The sequence below is a fragment of the Mizuhopecten yessoensis genome, unplaced genomic scaffold (assembly GCF_002113885.1).
Source record: "Mizuhopecten yessoensis strain PY_sf001 unplaced genomic scaffold, ASM211388v2 scaffold8213, whole genome shotgun sequence".
NCBI lineage: Eukaryota > Metazoa > Mollusca > Bivalvia > Pectinida > Pectinidae > Mizuhopecten > Mizuhopecten yessoensis.
Window position 1 is genome coordinate 1128844 of NW_018407435.1, and position 22636 is coordinate 1151479.

A 22636-nucleotide genomic window follows, 5' to 3' on the forward strand; every position below is an offset into this window, starting at 1 on the left:
GAAATAAACGGCACAACGCCCTTCCTAGACACTCTACTGGTAAAGAAAGAAGACGGAACCATGAAGGTATTGTTAGCATCCTTTACACCAGAAATTAGGCGTCGTACGCACATTGCTCATCAGATGTGATAAAATAGTCACAGACAGAACAACAGGACAAAGCACAAGAGCAGAATCACATCGCTAGGGCATTGAGAACATGCGCATATCAGGAATGGGCCCTAAAATGGGTACAAAAACAGTGTCAAAGTAAGGGGAAGAACAAGAAAATGCCAATCAAGGATAAGAACAGAACCAAAGTTTAAGTGGTCATCCTGAATATAAAAGGTATATCCGAAACCATCCAGAGGATATATCGGGGCCATTGCATAGCAACAGCCATGAAGCCCAAAAAGACGCTTCGTAATATCCTGGTACACCCTAAGGATAAAACTCCTAAAGAAAAACGTCTCAGAATGCGTATACAAAATCGGATGCAAAAACTGCGACGGGTCGTATATTGGATCGACTGGAAGGCGATTGGTGGTCCGCTTGGGGAACACCGGAAAGATACGGAAATCCAAGAAGGTAGGAAATTCACCAGATCAGAAAGGAAGCAGTCGGAGTCCCAGATAAAATAAATCGGCAATCACAAACCATTCCACACAGAAAAATCATGTGATTGACTAGGATAACTCCGAATTATTGGACAGAGAGCGCAATCTGTTCAAGCGGCAGATAAAGGAAGCCATCTAGATACACCGCAGTAGGCCAGTTCTAAATCGAGATAAGGGGGCTCATAGACTCTCGCACATCTATGACCGAGTATTAAACAAAGCGTAGCTGAATCGTGTCATTTAGGTACATATATAACAAGTATTGCGCATACGCTTACAGAGTAGCCGAATCGACATCGTTTTTGTGGACAACTCGTACACATTTTACACCTTTGTGTGCATACGCTTCACTGATCATTTATATTTATCTGATAAAGGTGACAGTGTACATACCGTACTAGTAATCGAAACGTCACATAGAATATCGTATTGGTTGTGTAAAAAGAACTTTTTATAATCTGTACTTCCCAACCTGAAGAAAATGTTTAGAATCATAACAGAATGAGTTTTTTTGTTATGTTAAGGTGCGGTCTCTCTTTGTAAAGTTTGTTTTCATGGCCTCCTGTGGCAATATTATTTTTATAACATGCAATAAAATTGGCCACCTCATGATCATATTTTCCTGCTATGAATTTAAAAAAAAAATCTATCATATCTTCTCTGACACGACTGTAAGCCAAGGTTTGACGCTGCAAGAGTTTGAGTCTCTGTGGAAAGGGCAGGTCTGCCATTCCCAGTATTAATTCTGTGGGTCTTCTCTGGACGTTTTCTATTGCCTCTGTAACTATGTACGCTCCCTACTTGGTTGCAATAATTCTAAATGAGGTCTTACAGGTCCCTTGTATAGAATTTTGAATGTATTTACAATCCATATATTCCATCGTTCTTCTAATATCGTTTCAAAACGTTTCTGGTTTCCGGTGACACTTGCTATGCAATTGCATCACGTGTGTATCACATTTACCTATATACTAGTACATAAAATCATCTGTACATATTTCACCCCTCGCCACGCTGTTTGCATAATAATTTCTTCATGGCTTTAGTATGGTTGTTTTTTAACTGTCGGCCCATTGATCTTGTTCTAATAGAAAATTGCTTTGAAGTGGCAAGGCATAATTAATTAAGCAGTTTTTTTCATTTCTGATAAATATAGTTTTGCTTCCATCACTTGCGTCGTAAATAAATAAATCCATCTTAATGAAATAAGTCTAATGATGCTGAAATAAGTAACAAGAAGGATTTACTATTGTTGCATATGCTATATATGTATAACTGAAGAGCCCTGTGAAGAGTGAAAGCAGCTTGTGTTTTTGTCGGCCGTTAGAGCTTATTTTTCTATATTTATACCTATATATCACAAGAAGATCGATTATCGAGGCCTTTCTCTGCTATACCGTTCTTCTGTGCATCCATGTGTAGACATTTGTAAGGCGTCTGAAGATTAATGATGAAAGCGCTTTACCGATCTATGTGCTTATGATTTTTGAACTTCATATATCATATTCTGTAAAATCACATTTCCATATCGCTTTGGGAAAATTGACATAAAATTTAAATGAACATACGTCTTTTAAAATTACTTCCTGATCACAATAAATCATCAATCAAATCACATATTAAAATTATGTCTGTTTCATGAAATCTAGTTCCGTATGTTAATGACAAAGATTTAGATTATCTACGGCATGTTAAACATTGACAGTGCTTCACCGTGTACAATTTCAATAAATATTTTGTATTACACAAAAATAACACCTTTATAATATCATTATCTTACAAAATGATTTCTCTGGGTTTCGGACGATAGGTTTCGGCCACGTTGTGGAATAGCTTACCATCTGCTATTAGAAAGTCAAATGCCCTGGCCAAATTCAAGAGGGACATCAAAACTCACCTATTCACATCTGCATTTTAGGGTCTCTGCAAAGACGTCATGTAAATACCACCCTTCATTTGTTCAATTTCATGTTGTGTGTGTGTGTGTATGTGCACATTGCTTGCTTAAATGTATAAAAGTGATTGTAAGCCGTTGTTTTTGTTTCGCAGTTGTAACTTTTACTAGTATCCATATGTTGTAAAGCGCTTTAGAGTAATTTTACAAATGATATAGGGCGCTATATAAATGTTGTATATTATTATTATTATTATTATTATTATTATTAAACTGTCTTTTTTGTCTGTTGATTAGTTTATTGTATGTGAACATGAATAAGTCTAATATGTGTTGATCAAGAGCGCGTAGATTTGCTTGTGTCGATATATAGACTGCTGTAAGGTTCATTATGTAAAATACTGAAAAAGCACAAAAACACACAAACAGAAATCATAAATACATGTATATCCCTAATTGAAGTCGGCAATGTGAGAAAAATGAAGTCGAATTAATATTCGGAGCAACCTGCTCCTTTTTTATCAAATACATATAAGAGACAAAAAGGACATTTAGATACATAAATAACAGGGACTTTTACACTAAAGAATGTAAGTGTATTCACCGCAGACGAATTTCTGGAATTCCTTTAAAAGTGAACGAGTCATCCATAAAAATCCAAGGTCGTTAAAAACGTATCGTCCACGAGTGGTGCACACTCTGTCAATAATGGTGAGATGGGACCCTTCGGTTTTGGTTTTGGAGTGAAAATGTTCATTATTATACTTAGCTGGCTAGTTTAGTATAATTTACGTTTTGAGGTGTTATGTCGTCAAAGGCTTCGTGGACCGTTCCATTATATATAAGTGTCTCAGTCGTACGCGAGTGTACACGCCAGACTAGTTTTCCAGCATGCCAGCGTAGACCCGGAACAATTGCCTACTGATGTAGATGTGTTGGTATGCTTACCTCAAGTGTGGCAGGTAAACAAACGCATGCCTTTGGGGTGCGTGTGTCTGCAACCAAAATATCACTTACAACGTATCCGTCTTATGTGGCTGTATTGAGCATCACAGTATCGATGTCGTTCGCGTCATTCTGTCAGGTTTTACCGTATACCTCTGGTATTTTGGTACATAACATTTATGTCGCACAAGTTACAGACTTTTTATCGTTTGAATGTGTGTGTGTGTGGGGGGGGGGGGGGGGGGGGGGGGGGGAATTTAGTCAGATAATTATGCATCTGGTTAACGTCAAAGTGTAAATGTAGTTTTAATAGTATAATAATTAACATACAGCTGGTTAATAAATGTTTCTTTAAACAATTACATACACTTCAACATTGATGAAAATAGTGTTGTATCATAGGGGATCGACTCTTTAGAAGAAAATGTATCACAATTCTCACGTGATTTAGTATCACGTGACATAATATACATGTGGTTGTATTGTTTAATTATAATCGAGGATCTAATGAGTGTTATCAATAGAAAGTATAGGGGCCGGACACATATTTTAATATGGGTGTGTGTTGTGTAATGCCCCGGTGACAGGTGACCCCGGAATAGTCTGTATCCGTGTCCCGCTACGAATGCTTCACGGTTTGACTACGGAAAGGGGCTAGTTGACAACGGGGAGTGATACGGATTGCTACGGTTCGGTACGGTTTGGTACGGAATGACACGTGTCACGGCGTATGCACTACATATTAACAACGGTTCAGTACGATTTAAGAACGCACGGGTAAGAACGAATTAGAACGGTCTGGCACGGATTCATAAGAACTCGCACGGAGCGCCACGCACGCACCTGCCACGGTAAGCAATCCGTATTCACATCCACACATTCAAACGAAAAATATATCTATAACTCCCGCGCTCGAGTGTTCATTCCACAACTTCATTTTAATTTTAGTACGGGTTAGTACAAGTACGTAGTTCACCGTAACCAACCGTACCGATCCTTAGCGACTTGAAGCCGGGGATGTACTACGAATAATTCAGTACGGTTAATTACGGTTTATTACGGATGACAACAGATAAGTACGCTCTAGTACGGACCAGAAAGGATGTACTACGGCTGAATATATGAACCAAAAACAAACAGATCACAGATCCAATTAAGTCCTATAACCTCTGGCAAAATACAACACTGGATATATAGTGGATGGCCATATAACTGTATGATTGGCAATTATCTACACCTCCAAAAGATACCCACTCGCTAACCGAACATCGATGAAAGATCCCGCTGTCCGAAACCGAGCGAAAATTGTCCCATCGATAACTGAAGACAACAGGGTTTTTTGGTTCTAAATATCCTGTGGATATTGTTTACACAGTGTGGGGGGACGCTTATGTGTTTGTATGGGGGGATCGGNGGGGGGAGGGGATTATGCCATTTGCATCATTACAAATGAATTCATGAAAGTTTCGATTTTACAAACTTTTCTCGTATTGGATATTGTTTGCATTTCCTGTCCATATGTATATTTCTGTGTGGAATGCTTGACCTACCACTAAATATATGACAATGTTCCTTACATATATATCGAGATACAGAGAGACTTGATAGTTACTATACCACAACGCACTTGTGTTTCCGAAGTAAAGGGATAGAACTTCTTCACGTTGTGAACTAGTTGTACAAAGCTAGGCTGGCCCATTGGCTCTAGAATATTAACTTATTCAGAAGAAGAAAATAAATTTATAATTTTTGATCACTTTGATGTCTGATTCTTAGTTCTCAAACTAGAGTGAGATAAACTAGTAGTAAAATGCAGCCGGTAAATTCTTCATAAAAGCTTAAAAGGGCTAGTAGCCAGTCTAGTACAAAGAATTCAAACGTTCTTTCAGCAATACACCAACAATCTACATCTAACTATGCAAGCACTTAAATACATATTGTCTGCAAAAATAAGGCTTTTGAACAAAATAACACAGGAAGCCATCATTTCTTTCAGTCTGAAAACATTCTCTGTTTGTAATCGTTTTCCATATGCTCCAAGCAAACCTTGATGCGCTCTAATCTAAATCACTTGTTGTATCTCGATCATCTGATAAGTCTGGCATTTCTTAGCCTGGTGCAGATGTCCGACTACCCCCATCAGTGACCGCTGCTTGTCCGCTGCGAGTGGTCTTTATAGTAGTAGTCCGGCATGTATGCAGGCTGAACCGGATACGTTGTAAGTAAACGCCCCTCTTTCCTCCATAAACGGTGCAGTAGTGCGGAAACTATTGAGAAACAGTAGCCTTGTGTGCTTTCATCGTGTACGGAGCGAGGTTGTGCACCAGTGTTATCCTGGCATTCTGTCAAAACACTCGTCTTTTTTTCTTCTGCATATCATCGCCATTACAAAGCGTATACAAGAAAGAAGCATAGTGATTATATGTGGAAAATATTCAAAGAACTTGAAAGTGAATCGTTGTATATACGCATCACGCGGGGATTATATAGTTGTGTTATGATCCATTTTGTATAGACGTTGCGATAGCGGAGCATATCGCTGGTATGATACAGTGAAGATACTAGCACGTGTCAAATCTATCTAAATATCATCCAGCGGACAAATGCACGTGTAAAACGTGTCTTGATACGTGAAGTTATAATTAACTTTCAGGAACATACTAGAGGCATTCGTCGGGAGAACTAGTGTACATAAATTTGTGTCTGTATATCACCATCGTCTAGAAAACGAAAATGGCAGGAGCTGTCGAACTTCCCAGACTGACCGAGGGCTATCTCGGACCTCAGGCTAAATTCTTTCCCTATGGACTGACGACATTGTCTCACTCAGAACCGGTCATCCATTCTGATTCCAATCGGGTCGAAATTGTAATCGGTACCTCTCAACCGATGCGCTTCATGACAAAATTACTTGGAGTTAACCCAAAGGGGGAATGCAATCAATTCGTGTTTACGCAAAAACAAGGCGACGAGTTTCATTTCACAATCGCTGTTCCAAGATTGGGATTCTTCAAATTCCAAATATACGCGCTACCGAACAATGAAGCCGGACCGAACATGATTAACGTGTATAACTACTTACTGAATGTTCAACAGACGGACACTTACGTGGAGGCTTTCCCTAAACAGTACCCGCTCTGGAAACAACAGGGCTGTTATGTGTTCGAACCCGTTATGATCATGAAGGGCCAGCGGGACCCGGTAAAGTTCAAGTACTACATACCGGTCGCTGTTAACGTGCAGATCAAGGTCGGGGAGGATTGGAACCAGTTGGAGGAGGTGGAAGCCGGTACCGGTATTTACGAAGGTTTGGTAGACTTTAGTCAAGGTTACCCCGCGGGTACAAAGGTCAGGCTGAACGTGAAGTCGGGTCGGACCCACAAATATGACATTCTTCTGGAATACACCATTTGAAGAATTGCCATGTTTTTTTGGAACTTGTACAACATTTGTTTGGCCAGAAATTTTGTGCTGATGTTATGAAACAACTGCGTTGTCTACGTAATCTTTTGCACATCCGACCCATGTTGAACGACCAACCGTGCCAATAAATGCTGAAGTGCACGTGAATGCTCGACGTCTGGGCGGTATATGAGTTAGCTAGGAGTGATATGCTGGCTCTGTTGTACGCGTTTTCTCAGAACGTCTTATCTATCACCAAGGATTCTGACACCATGAAAGATACAACAGGTAGATAAATATACGTATCCAAACCATTCTATCTGTTATATCGCTTTATCATGAATCTTTATTATTTACATCTGTCTATTACATATACTTCTCGGGAGCCTGGGTGATAGATACGCCGGTTTTGGATATCGCTCAACTCTTACAATAATCATCAGGTTTCAAAGACACCAGTAAGGATGTGAGCTAGTCGTCGGATCCAACATTTCACGAACTGATGATAGTTCGTGGTCATTTAGCCTTTACCATATATTATGTAACTTATGTGTGGAGTGTTTCCGTATGCTAAAATCCTTATGATCAGAAAATGTGCTTCTCCATGAATTTGTTCAGTAATTACTACTGTAGCAGGCACTAGCGCAGCAAACTAAATACATTTTGAGCCGACCGATGTCCAAAATTCCTGGTTGGTTGTAGAGAAACGGCAGTCTAGTATAGTCTTTTTGCGTGTAAATTATGGACACTGCATATCACATGTAGACCGAGGGTGGAGTCCAAATCAGTTCCATAAATGTATATACGTATACATCTTAAAATTGTTAAACTCTTCATTTTACAAAATATATACACTGCATGGCGAAAGTGTTGTACTATTTGTTTTAGTGTATAATGAGTTTAATTTATTTCATTGTAAATCATGTTATACCATCTCGAATTGTATCATGTATAAAAAGAAAAAATCTTAACAATACGTCTTGAGCGCATCTCATCAAGGAGATTCTTCAGACTTATATAGATCTACGTCCGAATTTTTTTTTTCTTTTTTTTTTTTTTTCTATTCAGTATCAGACCACAGATGATCCGGTGATGTAAAATTTCAAAATAAAATAAAACTGATTGGACGTAGAGCTACGGTTTCCGCCGCTAGTATATAATATACACGTACATAATGTATAATTATGTTTTATCGAAGTTAAGAATTTAAGGAGTGAGCTTGTATAAGCTTTAAGTGTTGTTCGATTCCTTTTGTCTATAAAACAAAATATTCTGAATTGAAAACTGATCACTACCTTTTATCCTTAGTATATCATTGTTATCCATACAGACTTGATCTGTACGTGTGTGTATTTGATACACGATACCTTACATGCTCCTCTGTTTTACCGGAACAATGCATTTTTATAGCACACACAATGGCATATCTGTACGAAATCTCGTTATTATTGAAGGACTTGCTACAATGACGATTATGTAAAATGGAAATGTTTCCTGTCGTTAATGGGGCAAGTTAGAACGATGCTTGTCATTGCCTTGTCGTGTTTCTGTGGAATGACGAATACATCACAGGGACCCGAGAATTGGTTACAGTTCGTATGTTTGGACATATCGGATCAGCACCCTGGATACCCCCCATCCANGGGGGGGGTTACGGGGAATTTATCTAAACCTCTGAAATATTTACTTACTCTGAACTTATCAGTGTAGGTCTCCACCATAACTGCTGTAACAAATTCTTAAGTCCCTGTGGAATCACAAACGTCTGTATAGACTGTTGTACCTCGCGGTGCTTATTTTCACAGGGATGACTATATACATGTGTAAATATATACACATGAACCGCGATTTTAATGCTTGATGGAAACTTTGAGCCGATAATATTTTTATCTACGTACAAAGACCTTCCACTACCCAATTCTGTGAATCCCTTTCTGTATAAGTCTCCTCAATTTGCCTGGATCAGAATCAACTCAAGTAATTTTTTGAAATTATGCATGCGTCAAATCAATGAAAACGAGGTTAAACACATGCTTGGGGATTTCGATGAGGTTTTGGGAGATTAATGTTCACGGTTGACAGGGCAACTAGTATCAGATGTCGTGTCAATCTATGATATAGATATTAACAGTCCGTCCAAGCAAGGTGTCCCTATCTATCAAACAGAACTGGGTTAACAGAACGTATCTCTACTCATGCTTGCCATCAGAGAATTTAGATCTCTGCTTTAATATATATACCAGTATATAACATAAAAAGAAAAATTCTTAACAACACGTCATTAGCGCTTTCATCTCATCAAGGAGATTCTTCCGACTCCTTAGCTGATGAAATAAAAGCGCTGAAGACGTGTTGTTGAGATTTTTTTCTTTTTATATTATTTCTTTGTCCGTAAAAAACAATTTCCTGCTGTTATAATATACCTACATGTATATATTTATATAGAGGTTATAGATCTCTTGCTTTGATATATGCCTGTATATATATTTTTTATCTGGTATATGTTTGCGGTATGGATAAGACTATGCATTGAAATTTGAATAAAATCGAAGTTTGAACTGAATTGTCGTTTCGTTTATTTTTCCACAACAATTTGCTGTAGAAGTTACAAATAATGTAAGGATGACTTCCCTTCTGATGCACAGGGACCTGGGAATCAGGGTGTGTTTTTACTTATCTGATGTGTAGGTGTAGGTGTATTACAAAGGTATTAGATCATGTTGCATTATATCATCCGCTGAAACCGACTAATAATATCCTACACATCAGGATAGGTCTTAACATACACATTGTAATTGATTCTCGCGCCCCTGTGACCTGAAGATCAAAACCCTTGAGAAACACAATCCGAAATATGAAACAAAAATAATATAACATTAAATGGTTTACAATGTTTTATTAAAAATTGTCATTATGTATCTGTCTAAGTAAAACGTTATTGTTAAAAATAACCGTGACAAAACAAGAAATTAAAGACATATATATCATAATCTACCATGGATGGCTGTAGGCTGGTCCTCATGTCAAAGCTGACAATGCTTACACACAAATAGGAAAGCAGTGTAACGAAGGTCAATTTGTTTCATGCATGGTCAACTTAACTCCTAACAAATGCATTAAGTGTGTTTCTTTAATACAAAATCATGATTTTTATCTAAGTTATGGTGCACAATATACTTTTGAATTTCACTTAATAATTCAAAAGTTCAACTTTTGTCACCTCTTACACAACCAGCATATTTCAAGGGCCATTTTTCTTGATTTCTTATGAATTCCATTAAACTTTTCCCTTCATTTATTGTCAAATCCCTTTATAATGCCAAAATTTCTCTGGACAATTGGTGGCAGTATAACAAGGTTTTACTGTACTGTTCTTGAAAGATAGTGCAGAACTCTTTTGGGAAGTCAGTAAGCACAAATATGTGACCTTTCAATGGGAGGAACCATTTTGTAAATAAATCCTAATCAAAACTTTTTTTGATTGAAAGGACATATTACAATAAACAAATTTCATGAAAAAAACTATGTCAGAATATTAATTAAAACAACAATGAATCAAAACAAGTCATTCTGTCACAACCGAGTGTAAAATGTCTAACAATCTAACAAATAAAATGTTAAACTCACATCCATTCTCAATAAAATCATAATTTTCGTATTCTCCATCATTCAATACTAAAATAAAGTCAAAGCTCAGGATATAAGATCCTGTCCTGTTCATTTCACATATCTAAGGTGTCAACAATTATTATCTTCTACACGAGATCAAAAAGATATAAAGGAAGTCATTCTGAGGATCCGTGTACGATAGCATGCATAAAACATTTACATAAATAAAAACTTATTATATATGAAAATCTATCTCAGCTGTATGTATCTTCATTTGTTTTTAAGTACACTTAATATAGTCAATATAGTATTTGTTCTGTTTTGGTTTGATAAACTGGACATTCATGTCAAATACAAAAGTAACATGCATTCACATAACATACAATTATAACATGCAAGTTTTGATATATCTGATCCTGGGGGTGGGGGGTGGGGTTAGACTACAAAAACTTACCTTTATTAATGTTTAAGGTCAAAATCTAATTAAATTAATCTTAATTTCTTTTCAATCAAAAGTAAAGTTTCAAAAGCAAGATTTCTCAAACGGTTTTGCAATAAGCTTAGAATTTGGTTTACTTCCAACTTAAGTAGAAAATCCCACCTACCATAATTAAAAAGTTGAAAAACTTTTATTTACTCCTAAATTTGTATACACTTATGATTATACACTTCCCTACAGCCCTGAAAATTCAGCAGGTCTGATTGTTTCTCCATCACTTACGCCGAGTGATGCCAAGTTAAATGATACAAACATTAATTTAAGTGGGTGCTGTGTAGGGGATCGGTTTGTTGAACAAGCTGTCCTGTTTATGTAATTCATATATAATATGTTCAGGATAACATGACTAGGTTCTGGGTTACTATAGAGAGGGGGCGTGGTGGCTGAGTGGTGAAGGCGTCTGACATTCTGCTACCACTAGCCCTCCACCACATGGTCGCGGGTTAGAGACCTACGTGAGGCAGTCACCACATACTGGCGGCAGGTCGGTGTTTTTTCTCCGGGTACTCCGGCTTTCCTGCACCACCAAAACCTGACACGCCCTTATATAGCTCTTCATAGGATGTAAAACACAAACAATCTTTACTATAGAGATTCTACTGGACAAATAAACAGTCACTATATAATATTCCCATTTCCTTAAAAAACCTACATAATATGTTTGACTGGCAAGCATACCTGAAGATGCCTTCAAGATTTCATATGTACAAACTAACGAACTGGAACTAGGTGCAACAAATTCATTTGCTTTTCAATAACACATTTAGGTCTAATTTATAACCTATAATGCCGATAAAGTTAATTTCTGTATATACATATTTATTGTCACAGCAATTAATTTTCAAAGTACAGCGATTTTTTTCTGGTAATACCTTGCATGTCGTCATTGAACTCATTCACCCCTGAAATTCCATAGTGTTCTATTCCAACCATTGAATTGGAAGAGTTCAAATGTCTCTTTAGGGGTGAAAGAGTTAATTACAATTTACATACATTTTACCTCATAATTCTAAATCGTGAATTCTTAACACCACAAAAGTTAGTATTTTTCCACAAAGGTTAAAATTACAGGGTATGAAATCAAATCTGTACACAGTATATAAGAGGATTGGTTTCCTGATCAACAAGTTATATATTTCGCAAGTGGAGTGAATTCTAATAATGCATAGCGCAAGTGAGAAATTAAATTTGAAAAATATTCAACAACAATATTTTCCCATGATCTCAGCAAATTCATCATCACAAGATTTTATTTTATTTCACAACTATCGAAATTGTTTATCTTAATAAAACACTAGCATGGTCTTTTTTTTACTAACAAGCCATTTTCTGAATGAAGCCCGATGTAACTAGTAATTAGGACTATATAGAGAAAGTGGCTATAGTCACAACCTACTCTAGTAGTGTCACCAGTTAGGTGTGTTCTTTTAAGTTTATTTGGCCGCCTCGCTAGATTTGCCTCCAAACTTGAGGCTTCGTCGCGACAGTTTTACAATGTTTTAGATATACTGCAGTACAGTGTGTCCTCTCAGGGAGGGAGACTCTCTTTGATACTGTAATGAATGGACAATGATCCAACCAGAGTAACAATGGTCAACATTAAATCATTACATCACAGACATCAACAACAGCCACATACAAGCCTGGGCCCACCTGTATAAAACATCTCAACTCTTGAGATTTCCTCCAGAATAAGATTTCCCATAGACAATACATTGCTCGAGATTTTCCTTAACTTTGAGATGTTTTATACAAGTGGGCCCTGATACACAACCACAACTGATTTCATGAGTAAATATACAAATAAATATCTTCCAAATATCCACAGTGAAGTCTGTCTAATCTGACACCCTGTGGAACACAACAACTTTGTCAGATTAAACAGGATGTTGGTGAACACAGGTCTTCTTTGGTAGTTTTCAGAAGAAATGGTGCTACAGCATTACAGGGAGTCGAAATGATCAGGGTTCATATTGCACAGGTTGTTTGAAAATGCAGGTGTCAGATTAGACAAGATGACAGAATATTCAGGGGCCAGATAAGACAGGTTTCACTGTCATAGGTGATTTAGGATTTCTGGTTATACCTTATTGTGTAGATTGTATTATATTAGCACTTCTTATTCATCAATCATTCAATAAATATATATTTATTTGAATATAAATATGGTACAGCAAAAAAACTGTTTAATATAGAGTGTAAAATTCCTTTAAAAACTCCAGGTTATGGACTGATTGAAAAATTAAGTAATTACGTGAACTTTTCAACAGTTGTCTGTATGCACAACCATTACTGATGAATGAAAACAAAATTAAATTTATAGTAAAAAATTGCAACATTGAATATGACGTCATGCTAAAGCTTGAAGTCTCTCGAAACAATGAGTTTTTATGTTGAAATGAGCAACCAACACTATCAACCCTCTACATGTGTTAACGATGAGTGAGCCGCGGCTGCTCGTAGTAAATGCGCCCCAAATAACAATGATCCCTTGTGATATGGTTTCTATGTGATATGTGATCAGATCCATATACCGGGCATAACAAGGTACACTATCAAAATCCATTCAAATCTTAATCTATATCAATTCAAAGCCAAGAAAAACGTTTCCATGACTTTGAGTTCTGCAGCAGCAGGGCATTCAGTTGTTGTCTCTTGACATTTAGCAATTTCAGAAGTTAAAGAAAATGTTCCCTGTTTTTTTGGAGAGCCAAAATGTACCAAGAGTCAAAGTTCATTTTGGGGAGTCAAAAGCGTGTTGTAAGGATCTACTGAAAGCCGATGTCACATTTCAGTCATTGGATTTTCTGTTTAAATCAATCCATGTCTCATTTTATAATCAAATTCGAAGAATAGTTACTGCTGTGAACTGATAAATTCATTTTATGTATAAAACAGAATGTCTATAAATAGCTATTTAAGTACAGTTTTAAATCGGAACTTGAACTAAATAATCTTGTATATTTTTATGCCCATAGCAAAAATAAAATCATTCCTAGAGGATAAAAAAAATACATTTAAGTGTTATGCTGGTAAACAACTTGAAATTTTGTTGTCATTACAATTCACCCCTGTGTAATAAATTTCTTTGAGACCATTTTAGTGGAATCAAAATCACAAACTAAATCTTACCAATATTGGACCCCTGAAGTATTAAAGCACTATGCAGTATTCAGAGAGGCGTAAAACTTCCGTTGCGCAGTATTGGTCTCTTGTGACGTACTTAGAGAGACAAAAATGACGTAACAACACATCTTAACACGACAATAAAACACCACTAATGAAATGTAGACGTTACATGGAGACGGCGGGTGATATGATAACATCATAAAAAAAATATCTTAATTTACAGACAGTAATATAATGTATATTAATTAATCGTTAATACTTTCCATGCATATTGTATATATATTCTCAATTACTGGTAACGCACCTTCACATACGATTCTTGGCGTGAACGTCACCTGTAAATATGGCAGATACATTCCACAACCTTTTATTTCAATGTCCCATTAGGATCATTATTCTGACAGTGGTTTCTGCTACAAGACAAAGCCCTGGACCTTAACAAGCAGGGATATCAGAAACTCCTGACAACCCAGGACTAACAACGTGGCCTCTTTGAGACACTGAATAACTATTACTATAGCTTCAGTGGAGTTGTGTCTGCTTACAAGCTCAAAGCTAAAAGTTCCTTATTCACCAGAGGATCTGAGAGTCTAGCGAGATGGGTAGTAGAATTTTGTGTCTCTAGTCCAAGTTTTGGTCAAACTATCAGCACATGCTGTCAATATTAAGTTCTGAGAATTCACTAAGTTCCTTGACCGGTTCAATCCTTTTCTTTGGTGCGCTCTTACGTATCTTTCCGCGTATGTCGAGCGGGTTCTCCTTCATCACCAACGGCTTTTTCTCTGGGGCTTTCATCTTCCACATGACCACGGAACTCTGAGGAAAATATACAATTGATTTGTAGAAGGACAAGATGTAATCTGTAGATTCATATAATGAATACAAATACGTTTTGAACCAAAACTGGACTGTTTGATGTTAAATCAGAACATAAAATATTTACGAAGATTTTTATTTTAAATGGTACAGATCTTCACTTGTAAAAATAAAATCACCTGACCAGGTGACGAAGCTGGTAATATGAACAACAAAGTTTTTATTTGCAACGAAACTTCAGTTGGAGCTACTGTAAAAATCTGAAAGAAGATTTTTCTCCAAAGCATCATTTTATCAAGAGAGATTAATTTTGTCAAACTTTTCCAATTCCATGACAGACATTTGTCGCACACATTTGATCTCTTAGCCCTTTGGTATTATAACACTGTTACATTAAGTACTGTTAGAACTACTCACCTTTGTCCCAGCCACCTTGTACTGAAAGTAGAGTAGAACCATGGTCAGAATCCAGTTAGTAAAAGACATTTTTATAACAGATAACAAGAGCACCACAGAAGTGAACATGTTGCCTCCCCTGCTTTCTACCCCACAGGCAACCATGTTGATTTTCAGACTTATATCAAATCTGAACCTGAGCAAGTAATTAATATTAAAGGAATGTTGAAAAAATTTCATGTAAGTCAAAATTATCCTTATCACACAGAGTTACTTCTCTTTGATTCTCTAAAGCTGTGTTCACAAATTTCTGCATCTTTCACACGTATTTGTGAAAATTTTACTGCATAATCTAAAACCTGTTCATTTCAAACTAGGTTGGTCTTTGTGTTTGTCGGAACTGTTCAATTTTGACAGGTTTCCTCTTAATTTGTCCCTTCTAAAGTTTCATACATCACATTTTTTCTTTTATCAATTCCTTTTATCACCAGGACTATGTTTGAATCACTCTGAGTTAACCCACGGGGTAGAGAAGTCTTACCTTGGTGGAGGCCACATAGCAGGCCTTTACTGTGAGTACTACGGCGTTCATCAGGTTCTTAGCCGCCTGGATCAGGGACGTAGCGCTGTCCAACTGTCACAAAAACACAAACCGTCAAATTTCAGTTTAAAGATTTAAACACATCAGATGTCAAATTTCAATTTAAAAACGAACAGAATATAACTGTTATACTTCATATAAAGATAAAACACAAAGTTTCATTGAAAGATAAAACATAAACAATTAAGTTTCATTTAAAGACAAAACACAAACTGTCAAACTTCATTTCAGACCAGTGTAAGCTGTATAAATCAACCAGCCACAAAAACATCAAATTCACTATTGGATTGTATTAGCATGATAGATACGTGCAATATGTATTTGTAAATACACGGTAAATGAACAACGACTTTCAGCTCATTTTGAGTGCTTTTACCATTCAACATAAAAGATAACCTGAACTAAATACAGTTTTGACATCAAGTTTATGCTACGATACAGGATACGGATAAAGTGACTCTAACCTCGAGATAGTATAGGGAATAAAATGTAATTAAAACTTCTTACACCACCTAAGGCTAGAAAAATAATATATATATGTTTCAGGTGACATGCCTTAAAAAAAAAAAATAGGGTAGGCCAGAAGGCAACTAATTTTATTTTCATTGATAAATGTTATGCTTTATATCAAATTTTACAATGCATTTCAACACTTTACAATGGCTATTAGTTTGTCAAGAACAGGGTCAGTCTCCCGGGACAAGAAGCAATTATATTTTAATGAGTAGCTGCGAGCTTTGCTTGGTCAATAACTTAATCCCAGATACATGTACAAGTGTGTGATAAAATATCTAGGGTCGACAGTAAAATCTAGGGTAGGTCGGGATACCTGAAACACACATATTTATTTTTTTGGGCCTAACACATAACCTTCTCAGCATTCAAATCAGAAAATTTACAATAAATGTCAATGAAATATTTCTTTCCAAATTCCCAAATAAATGGTTTAAAGAAGAACCAGAATTACTTCTTTCCTCTTCTGACTTACCCCGGACACAATGACCCTGATTTACCATGGACAAAACGACCTTACCCGGACACAATCACCCTGACTTACCCGGACACAATGACCCTGACTTACTTAGGACACAATTACCCTGACTTACTCCGGACACAATGACCCTGACTTACTCCGGACACAATGACCCTGACTTACCCTGGACACAATGACCCTGACTTACCCCGGACACAATGAGCTCCCCACTGACACTCTGGACATCGGCCTTGACCTTGCTGGTGATGTTGAGCTGGTGGCAGTACAGGGCGATCCTCTGGAGGTAGGCCAATAAGTCCTTCTTGGAGGCTGAGTCTGGACACTGAGTACACACAGGGACAGAATTATTACACAGAAAGTTGAGGACGGCAAAGCATGTTTAACTCAACCAACCCTGAAGAGACATTTGAACTCTTCCAATTCAAAGATTGGAATAGTTCATTATGAAATGTCAGGGGTGAATTAGCCAAATCAAACCAAGGAGTTCAAGATAAGACATATTCCTGTGAGACATAACTTGTTTTAGATCTAGAGGTTGAAGTCTGTGAGATTACTATTTCTCCTCAGGAAACAAATATATCTTTTTCAACTTCATGCTCTTAGTACAGTCTTGAAAACCTTTGAAAACTATATTTCAAGACTGGTGCCAAAATATCTGGCCAGTGATGTTCGATATCAATTTATTTTAATATCGCCGTATAATTTTTTAGATATTTTGGTATATGAATAAATATACTCTTCCCGGTGAGCGCAAGAAACAAAAGGAAATTATGTAAGTTGTATGCTACCTTATTTACACTTATTTACAATGATAGTCAACAGATCGCAAGAATTAACAAATATTTACTAGTGTGATCAGTACAACAATGCTGGTTTCCAAAGTATACAGGGTCCCGATTAAATATAAATGACAATAATTTAATAGAGGATATATATATATAATGAAAACAAAAATCAAAATCAGTATAGGAAGAGATCTGGATACGACAGGGGTTTGTTTAAATCAATCAGCATGTATTCCATAACAAGTTTGGTGAAAAATATAATCCTGTGGGAAAGTTACAAGCCAAAATGTAAAACAATCTTTGATTGGATGAAAAAAAAACAATTTCAAGCTTGAAAACACTTAAATCATCAAAAAATAAAAATAAAAGTAACGAAAAACGTATAATAAGCGTTATTTAACTCAAAGATTTTGTTTTTTGAATTTCTTAACATAAGATACTATATTGTGAGTATGAAGTATCGCTAAGTCTTTTCCTAGTCTTTTAGTTTGAAGAATATATCCACTTATATGTTCACTGTAAAACAGATATTTGATCAAATATATCACTGTATCTATATGGTGAAGGCAAAGCAATGAGAAGACAGTCTAATTTGTTAGACCTGCTGAAATAAAATTTGTTGAAATTAAAGCAAAGCATTTATTATCCAATATATAATTTATCTTCATGACAATAAATGTTCCTTTTCCGTATAATACATATTTTAACAGGAAAACAAATACAGTATCAAATGTTATTGAAGCTGTAAATAAAAACACTTAATTCGTTTTTTCCGGTTATACATATAATAATGAAATACATAATAGTTTTGGAGCCAATCGATCAATTGATAGTGCTGTTATTGTGTGTCCTGACTGTGAAATTTCATCAGACATTTAGCCACAACTACATTGTCACCGATTGTTCAAGACGTTACATCACCACTCTAATGACAAAATAACTTAACCCTTTCACCCCTATGTAACTTTAGTAGACTCTACCATGCATTGATCTGGATGAGACCATTATGGTCTACAGTGGTGAAAGGGTTAATCAACTTCCAATTATCTTTCTTTTTAAGGAAGATCTCCTCATAGAAAACCACAAAACTACTCTTGAAATCTGATTCCCTTTAATGATTGAATCAAAGCCATTTTCTGCTTTATCAGATGGAGGATGTCAAGCATCAAAGTGACAAGTAGAAAGCATTGAGCCAAAGGCAGAATTACACAGTTGCTTTTTGGCAATTGCTGCAAATGTTTTAACGGACAATCATAGTGTTAGTATACAAAATCTGAAGATAGTGTGGATTGTACAAAGCTGACCGAGTGAAAAGTTTAACTAGTCATGTTGACAGGCCTATTACAATTTAGGACATTTTCAGTTTACATTAATTCTTATGATTCGTTCTCCAATTCTAAAACAATTCCCTCATGTTATAAGAAGGTATGTAGCCCATTATAACAGCTTTTAGGCGTGTGTTTGGTATATACCCTGTGATACAACCACAAATACTTACACCAGCATACAGCTAAAACTCAGATCAGGAGACATTGTTAGCATTAAAGAGTCGGCTTGTAGGTAACAATTTCATATATACACACTGCAACTCAACGTTTACATTAATGTAACCAAGATGCATGTTTCAGGGAATCAACTAGGGAGTCAACCTTGGAGTCAAACAGGAGTCAACCAGGGAGTCAAACCAAAGACAAAGGTAATCACTAGTCCAGTGATCTCTCACTTAACGGGACATTTCCTGTTGGTGAGTGAACAGTAACAAGTGACTTCACCGTTCATCATTGTGACTAGGGCTGCAACGGTTAGAAATATTACCAGTAAGACACTGTGTGTGCTTATCCAACCCGTGTTCTTTGTGCCATGAAATGCTAGTAGCACCAATGGCCTTCTGTTTTGATGAAAATATGATTAATTCATTTTATTCATAAACAAAAATAACTCAATCCTTATGCCTTGTAAATACAGTAGTTGTAAAACGTAAATTCTCAAAAGTCTTCATGATTTGTTTTCTTATTGCTAGCCTCTCGACTGGGAGATTCTCGTAATTTCACATTACACTCATCATGTGTTGTTAACGCGATGTGCACATGTTTCTATGCATCACTTCCTGTCTGAACACAGAAGATGGCTACCGTGAATGATACGTTACAGTGTTCAACAGAATGTCCGTAGGTCTTATATTTACATTCAAAGTTTACTGTATACATATACGCATGCACTCAAGTGGCAAGTACCAGTACACTGCAGGTCACAAGTGTTTTTAGAGGTCACCGTCTGTCAAATAACAGTAAAGAGCGACATTTCTGACCGGAAAAATCAATAAATACTGACTTACATTTCAGGATGGTTTTCTGTTTATGTATATTTGCTTCATTGAGACACTTATAAAAGAAAAATGTGATGATAAGTTAGGATGAAATTACTAAGATGAAGTCCCTCTACATGAAGGTGTTGTATATATCCTGGTTATAACAAGTCTGTACCTGATCAGCAATGGACCGAGCCAGTTTGTCCAGACCTGTTCCAGCTTCGGAGATTTTCTTGGCAGCATTGATGACATGCATGGTGCTCTTCAGTGGTCCTCGACCCCTGTAAAACATTACCCAAAACAAAACTTCAGACGTAGTCATGGTCTTCTCATTCAAATCAAGAGGTACGTGTAGTCAAAAGATTGAAACCAGTGTTTGTCGGAAAAGAACAGCGGAATCAAGATTGTACCAGATATATAAAGAAGTCCTACATAGAAACTTTTTCGGGTCAGATGAGCTAGAAATGTAAATGTTCATGCACGACAACGAACGCATGATAGGCGACGCATAATGGGATCATAAGACAAGCATGTCACCTGAACCTTTGTGTGAACTGAGAATTTAGTAAGGAGAGTCTGGGTCTGGGATAGAACAGAAATTTGTAGAACACTTTCTTACAGGCCTGGGGTGGGACAGACTCTTGTAGAATACTTTCTTACAGGCCTGGGATGGGACAGACTTTTGTAGAACACTTTCTTACAGGCCTGGGGTGGGACAGACTTTTGTAGAATACTTTCTTACAGGCCTGGGATGGGACAGACTTTTGTAGAACACTTTCTTACAGGCCTGGGGTGGGATAGACTTTTGTAGAACACTTTCTTACAGACCTGGGGTGGGACAGACTTTTGAAGGACTCTCTTGTACAGGAGATCTAGAGTGATCATCGGGTTAACTTGCGGTGCCCTAACTATACAGCAACTCTGCCACACCTATCTCATGGGACATCTCTCCACATACCTAGTGAAGTCTGTCATCTCCATCATAATCATACACATCTCCTTAGCCATGACGATGATGTCATTGCCACTGTCGTCCCACTTAGCGACCTCGTAGTCCAGCTTGCGACGCTCCACCTGGAACTCCTGAACATGTTGCTGGATTTTCTCCTTGGCATCCTCCGGAAGGTGGCGCATCATCCACCTTTCGCTGTCCTGCTCATCCTGCTCCGTCTTGTAACTCGCTACAACACATAGCATCATTTCCATCAATAAAAAGGTCAGGACAATTCAGGACCTTTAAGGTCAAATGTGTTTACCTTTCACGTTCTAATATATATAATACAAGTGTTCTGTTCCTCTATTAAAATACTAGTGAAAATATTAACTCAGTATAATGTACAGTAACACAAAGCTATTATACCACAGTTATATACCAAATAACAACATTTAATACCACTGAGCTATATTACCACAGACATACATTACCACTGAGCTATATTACCACAGACATACATTACTACTCAGCTATATATTACCACAGACATACAATACCACTGAGCTATATTACCACAGAAATACATTACTAGAGCTATTCCGTCTTTGCGTATTGCAGAGTTATCTTCTCTTGAGAGCAGGTATTGATTGTTACGTCACTTGTTTGTGACAGTAACGTCATCAATTTTTGAGCAAACAACACAATTTTCTCACACAACCCAATGACATAACAATCAATACCTGCTGCCAAGAGAAGATAACTGTGCAATACGCAAAGACGGAATATTACCAAAAACATACAATACCACTGAGCCATATTACCACAGACATACATTACCACTGAGCTATATAATCACAGACATACATTACCAGAGATATACTACCACAAACATACAATACCACTGAGCTATATTACCACAGACATACATTACCACTGAGCTATACTACCACAAACATACATTACCACTGAGCTATACTACCACAGACATACAATACCACTGAGCTATATTACCACAGACATATATTACCACAGAGCTATATTACCACAAACATACAATACCACTGAGCTATATTAGCAGACATACATTACCACTGAGCTATATAACAACAAACATACAATACCACAGAGCTATATTACCACAGACATACAATACCACTGAGCTATATTACCATAGACATACATTACCACTGAGCTATACTACCACAGAGCTATATTACCACTGAGCTATATCACCACAGAGCTATATTACCACAGACATACATTACCACTGAGCTATATATTACCACAGACATACATTACCACTGAGCTATATTACCACAGAGCTACATGTATACTACCACAGATGGGAAAACCACAACTTACATTTACTGATAGTCTCCTCTTTGTTCTCTTCAAAGTCCACCTCCGTATCTGTCTCAATGTCCTCTGGATTCTACATAAAAAATACATAGATTGTTACAAAGGTCTCCTTGTCCTCTGGGTTTTACATAAAAGAAACACTGTTTGTTACATTTTCATTGTCCTCTGGATTTTACATAAAAATACACAGATTACAAAGTTTTCTTGTTCTCTGGGTTTTACATACAAAAACACAGTTTATTACAAAGTTCTACTTGTCCTCTGTGTTTTACATACAAAAACACAGTTTGTTACAAAAATCTCTGTCCTCTGGGTTTTACATACAAAAACATAGTTTTTTACAAAAGTCTCTGTCCTCTGGGTTTTACA

General features: G+C 36.8%; 2 protein-coding genes across 5 annotated transcripts in view; one reads left to right on the top strand and one right to left on the bottom strand.

Moving 5' to 3' along the window:
- Positions 1–5711: 5711 nt before the first annotated feature.
- Positions 5712–8473, top strand: LOC110455394. The gene has a single exon (XM_021505506.1). The coding sequence runs from the start codon at positions 6169–6171 to the stop codon at positions 6847–6849; it is 681 nt and encodes a 226-aa protein (XP_021361181.1). The 5' UTR covers positions 5712–6168; the 3' UTR covers positions 6850–8473.
- Positions 8474–9750: 1277 nt separating this feature from the next.
- LOC110455392 (catenin alpha-2-like) overlaps positions 9751–22636 on the bottom strand; it is a 30927-nt gene continuing 18041 nt past the window's right edge. For 2 of the 4 annotated variants that reach the window (XM_021505504.1, XM_021505502.1), the window contains 8 exons: positions 22271–22340; positions 20933–21155; positions 20150–20255; positions 19165–19176; positions 17069–17203; positions 15828–15920; positions 15308–15328; positions 9751–14890 (listed from right to left, as the gene is read on the bottom strand). In XM_021505504.1, the coding sequence (XP_021361179.1) occupies positions 14720–14890; positions 15308–15328; positions 15828–15920; positions 17069–17203; positions 19165–19176; positions 20150–20255; positions 20933–21155; positions 22271–22340 (831 nt within the window). In that variant the 3' untranslated portion in view covers positions 9751–14719. The remainder of the gene's footprint in view (positions 14891–15307; positions 15329–15827; positions 15921–17068; positions 17204–19164; positions 19177–20149; positions 20256–20932; positions 21156–22270; positions 22341–22636) is intronic. The other 2 variants (XM_021505505.1, XM_021505503.1) reach the window with 1 other exon arrangement.

Bases quoted from the DNA above. Each gene is read 5' to 3' on its own strand.
- LOC110455394 (XM_021505506.1), top strand. From the start codon at position 6,169: ATGGCAGGAGCTGTCGAACTTCCCAGACTGACCGAGGGCTATCTCGGA.